Source organism: Apteryx mantelli, chromosome 25, assembly GCF_036417845.1.
Source record: "Apteryx mantelli isolate bAptMan1 chromosome 25, bAptMan1.hap1, whole genome shotgun sequence".
NCBI lineage: Eukaryota > Metazoa > Chordata > Aves > Apterygiformes > Apterygidae > Apteryx > Apteryx mantelli.
In genome coordinates, this window is record NC_090002.1 from 6082712 (window position 1) to 6088099 (window position 5388).

Genomic DNA, 5388 nt, shown 5'->3' on the forward strand with positions numbered 1-5388 from the left:
GCGCCTCTTTCCGCGCCTTCCTCACGCAGCGCGCGAGGCCGGCCCGGAGAAAGACAGCCCGCTGGGCCAATCGGAAAGGGCAGAGAGGGGGGAATGGGCGGGCCTTCCGCCAGCGAGGCCTGGCAGCGCGAGCGCCCGCCGCGCGCGCGGGGGGGACAGGGGGTGGGGGTGACTCGCGCGCCGGCCAACGAGGGCGGCGGGCCCGCGTTAACCGGCCAATGGGCGCCGGGGGGGCGGGGCTCGTGGCCGCGGCGGCTTCCAAGATGGCGGCGGGTGCGTGAGCGCGGCGGGTCAGTCAGTCAGTGAGGCGGGCGGCGGGGAGCAGGGCCGGGCGGGGGGCGCCCCGGGGCCGGCCGCCATGAAGGGCAAAGAGCGCTCGCCGGCTAAAGCCAAGCGGTCGCGGGGCGGCGGCGGCGAGGACTCGGCGTCCTCCTCCTCGTCGGCGCGGGGCGAGCGGAGCGGCAAGAAGCCGAGCGGCTCCGGCGGCTCCAACGGCAGCGGCGGGAAAGCGGCGGCGGCGGCGGCCTCCACCGAGAGCAACAGCGGGAGCAGCCGGCGCGGCCCGCACCCGGACAAGGCCGGCCGCGCCGGCAGCCGCGAGTACGAGGCCGGGGCAGCGGCGGCGGGCGGCGGCGGGGGCAGCCGGCACGGCTACAGCAGCAGCAGCAAAACCGCGGAGCCGTCGCGGAGCAGCAGCAGCCGCGGCGGCGGGGGTGAGTCCCGGGCGCCGGCGGCGGCCCCGTCCTCCTCCTCCTCCGAGCCGGGCGCCGGCGGGGAGTACAAGACGCTGAAGATCAGCGAGCTGGGCTCGGTGCTGAGCGACGAGGCGGTGGAGGACGGGCTCTTCCACGAGTTCAAGCGCTTCGGCGACGTGAGCGTCAAAATCAGCCGCCTCCCACCGGGCACCGGCGCCGCCGATGAGCGCGTGGCCTTCGTCAACTTCCGCCGGCCCGAGGACGCCCGCGCCGCCAAGCACGCCCGCGGCCGCCTCGTGCTCTACGACCGCCCGCTCAAAATCGAGGCCGTCTACGTCGGGGGCGGCGGAGGGAGCAGCCGGCGGCGCAGCAGCCGTTCCCCGGCGCTGCTGGACAAGGAGTCCCCCTACGGCACGACGGCCGTGGGGGTGGCGGCCGCGGCAGCCGCCGCTGTGCGGCACCCCCCGGCTGGGGCGACGCAGCGGGCCTTGTCCCCCGCCGGTAGCGGAGGAGCCCTGGGTTATCGAGACTACCGGCTGCAGCAGCTCGCCCTGGGCCGCTTGCCGCCTCCGCCCCCTCTGCCCAGGGAATTGGAGAGGGAGAGGGACTACGGAGGTTTCTACGAAGCGCGAGTGCGGCCGGCCTATGGGCTGGAGCGCGTGGCCGGTGTGGCGGCTGCCGGGGGCTTCCGCGGAGGAGGAGGGGGTGCCGGAGCAGCTGGCGAGGAGGAGATCAGCCCCGAGGATGACCAGAGAGCCAACCGCACGTTGTTTCTGGGCAACCTGGACATCACCGTGAGCGAGTCAGATTTACGCCGAGCCTTTGACCGTTTCGGGGTCATCACTGAGGTGGACATCAAAAGGCCGGGCCGCGGGCAGACCAGCACGTATGGTTTTCTTAAATTTGAAAATCTGGACATGGCGCACCGGGCCAAGTTGGCCATGTCAGGAAAGGTGCTTCTACGCAACCCCATCAAGATTGGGTATGGTAAAGCCACTCCAACTACCAGGCTCTGGGTGGGCGGCCTCGGGCCCTGGGTGCCCCTTGCTGCCCTGGCCAGGGAATTTGACCGTTTTGGCACCATTCGCACTATTGATTACCGCAAAGGTGATTCGTGGGCCTATATCCAGTATGAGAGCTTGGACGCGGCGCAGGCGGCGTGCACCCATATGCGCGGCTTTCCCTTGGGTGGGCCGGATCGCCGCCTCCGCGTCGACTTTGCCGACACTGAGCATCGGTACCAGCAGCCCTACCTGCAGCCTCTGCCCTTGCCGCCTCCTGCTCATTATGAGCTAGTGGCGGAGGCTGCTGCGTTTGGGGCTCACCGGGGGGCCCCACCAGATCCTCTTCGGGGGGCCCGGGACAGGACACCACCGTTGCTCTATAGAGACCGCGACAGAGACCTTTATCCTGAGACAGAGTGGGTGCCTCCGCCACCCCCTGTACGGGATCGGAGTAATCGGGCAGCTGCCTATGACCCGCTGGAAAGCCTAGAACGCCGTCGGGATGGTTGGTCCTTGGAGCGGGACCGAGGGGAGAGGGAGTTGGGCAGTAGTAGTAGGGATCAGCCTAGGAAACGGAGACTGGCGGAGGATGGAGGCCGGCACTTGGACCGTTCTCCGGACAGTGAGCGCTCTTCTTCATCCCGAAAGCGTCACTGTTTAGCCACAACCTCTCCCCCAGACCGCAGCCCTGAGCTTGTCGGAGGGAGGGAGCGCTATAGTAGTGACCCAGAACGTTCCTCCCGTTTGCTCCTGTTGGAGCGGCCCTCGCCTATCCGGGAATCGCGCAGGGGAAGCCTAGAGCGAGGCCAGAATGAAAAACGCGACCGCAAGAATTCCGCTGAAAGAGAGCGGAAGCATCGCGCTTCCGCCGCAGCTGCTGCGCAGGAGTGCAAAAGCCCAGCCAAAAAGGATGAGCGCGCTACGGAAGGAGGCGGCGGCGGAGGGTCGCGGCTCAAACCTCCGCCTCAGAAACAGCAGCAGGATGGAGCGTCGCAGGCCGGGGGAGCCCCCAAGCTGTGCTTGGCTTGGCAGGGGATGCTTCTGCTGAAGAACAGCAACTTCCCGTCCAATATGCACCTGCTTCAGGGGGACCTCAGCGTTGCCAGCAGCCTCCTCGTGGAGGGAGCGACTGGGGGTAAAGTAGCTCAGCTCAAGATCACGCAACGTCTTCGGCTGGACCAGCCCAAGCTGGATGAGGTCACTCGTCGCATCAAGGTGGCAGGTCCCAATGGGTATGCCATCCTTTTGGCCGTGCCTGGCACGTCAGACAACCGCTCCTTGTCTGGAGCTAGCGAGGCTGCCACCACCTCCACCCAGAGGCCCCTCAGGAATCTGGTGTCCTATCTAAAGCAAAAGCAGGCTGCTGGGGTGATCAGCCTCCCTGTGGGGGGCAACAAAGACAAGGAGAACAGCGGGGTCCTGCACGCCTTTCCGCCCTGCGACTTCTCCCAGCAATTCCTGGACTCCACGGCCAAGGCGCTGGCCAAATCAGAGGACGACTATCTGGTCATGATCATTGTCCGTGGGGCATCCTAAGGCCCTCGTGTTTTCTGTACCCAACCCTGCCTACTCCTCCACACAGCCCCTCCAGCGTGTGCCAGGTGCTATGGGATACAGCCTTAGCCAGCCCTGTCATTATTTTAAATTAGATCTTTGTTTGTAGGTAACTTTCCCTGCCCGTTTTTCTGTTACTACATTTTTCTATAAAGGTAGACGCCAGAAAGGTTGGTTAGCCATTAGCGTGAATAGGATATGATGAGAATCCCTTCTCAGTGGGGATAGCAGGGAGGCTACGCCTGCTTTGATTTACAAAAGAAAAAAACAAAAACTGGGGTTGGGGGGGAGGGAGGGAGGGACAAAACAAACTCCCGCCTTTTTAATTTTGATTTGTGTCCTTTTTTCATTTCATATATTATTTTTTTTAAAGCAAGTTCAATAGCTTGTCCTCTAGAGTTACAAACCTAAAAGACCAGATTTAAAGCACTCGGTAGTTTAAATGGAAAACCACACACTTAACAGTGGACTGGTGTCAACTCATTTTTGAGTCGTTGAAATTCTGGGAAGGCCTCGGGCCCGGCAGCCCTTTGGCCTGACTGATCCCTTTCATCAGGAGCCTGAATGGTTTCCCTCCGAGTTGCATGGCTCGAGGTTGATCTCGTTCAGGTGGCTAGCGCCTGCTCTTGGGTACGCTGCAGAACATTAATTCCTTCATTGGGTGTTTGATAAGTTCATCCAGTCCACCAAAATGCATGCACTGAAAGTATGCTTTTTAACAGGTGTATTTCTCCTATTCCTCTGAGTTCTATGGTATCCCATATATGCACTTTGGGTTTGTAGCAGTGACAATGTTTGGTAAATAGCTGAGGACTTTGTTACAAACCATGAATGTCTTGTGCTTACTCTCGTATGCAAGAAACAAGGAGGTGCTTTAAGAATAACTTTAGTTATATTGTGGTTTTTTGTTTTTACTGCCTTTTTCAAAGAGTTGCAGGTACAGTGGGGTCTGGTTCCACAGTGCAAACTCTAAGCGAGTATGCTTCTCTCCAGAGATGGCTTTTAATTCTGTAATAATTTAATTACATAAAAGTTCTCATTATCATTTTACCTCTTTGTTAATAGCAAGAAACTGCTGTCTGCTAGGGACTTTTCAGGTACAGTACAGTGGGCATTACATGAGGTTTTTTATAGTCATCTGGACTAAAGTGTTTTTAGTATCTTGGAGAAGTGTTAGAAGTACTCCAAAGTGCTGCGATTTGATCTTTCGTTTTTAGGAATCTATGAGGAAACAGTTTATCTTTTTCAAAGAACTTAGTTCACTTTCTCCTGCGCTTTTTCCCCCCTCATTGGGCACTTTTCTCCAGTTACCTTGGACACCTTGCTACTCCAGGCATTTATGAGGGAAGAAGGGATCTAAATCCCTGTTGTTCTGTTTTACACCTGAAAGGGGTTTGCAGCTAGCTTCTAAACTGAAGTGTAAATCTGACTGTATCTGTTTACGCTTTACAGGCCCTAAACTGTAATCTTGCACTTAAAGCCAGAATGTAATCTTGCACTTAGCCACATTTTCAGAAACTTGGGCAATGTAAAAGCGATGCTGTGTTACTCAGTAGATCTTCCAGTATCTTCCTGGGCAATTGTTGCAGGGCTGAGGGACAAGTGGATTTCTGTTTCAGCTTATGTGACAAAAAATTCACGTTCAAAATGCAGACTGGGTTGCTAATAGTATGTGAAGGAGGAGATGTCTTGAATGTATTTTATAGACAGAGCAATCGCTTTTCAAGTGTGACTATGCTTGCTTTAGATTTACTGTCACAGAAATATGAAATTTTGCAATATTGCTCTCCATAGTCACTCTTCAGAGGAGTGCTCCAGTTCAAATAGACTCTTTTTTTTTGACAAAAATGAGTAGATGTATCCCAACCGTTGTGGTGAACTTAAATGTGGCAGAATATCCTCAAAACAGGTTTTAGCGTTATAGCTACTTTTCTTTCTGAATGGAAATGTACAAGCCTCATCTAATGCTCTTAAATGTTTGAGGGCGAAATCTGGGATTTCTGGATTGTTGTCCTTCAATGTGAATGTAATAGATTTAGATGGCAGAATTCAGCTGTTCATCTTCCTATTAACAATGAGAATTTTTGGAAATGACACCAGTAACGCGAATAACTATGTCGTAGAAGATACGGAGT

General features: G+C 56.8%; 1 protein-coding gene across 1 annotated transcript; it reads left to right on the forward strand.

Annotated features, from left to right (window-relative positions):
- Positions 1 to 322: 322 nt before the first annotated feature.
- RBM15 (RNA binding motif protein 15) lies at positions 323 to 3460 on the forward strand. The gene has a single exon (XM_067310568.1). The coding sequence runs from the start codon at positions 359 to 361 to the stop codon at positions 3233 to 3235; it is 2877 nt and encodes a 958-aa protein (XP_067166669.1). The 5' UTR covers positions 323 to 358; the 3' UTR covers positions 3236 to 3460.
- Positions 3461 to 5388: the final 1928 nt, after the last annotated feature.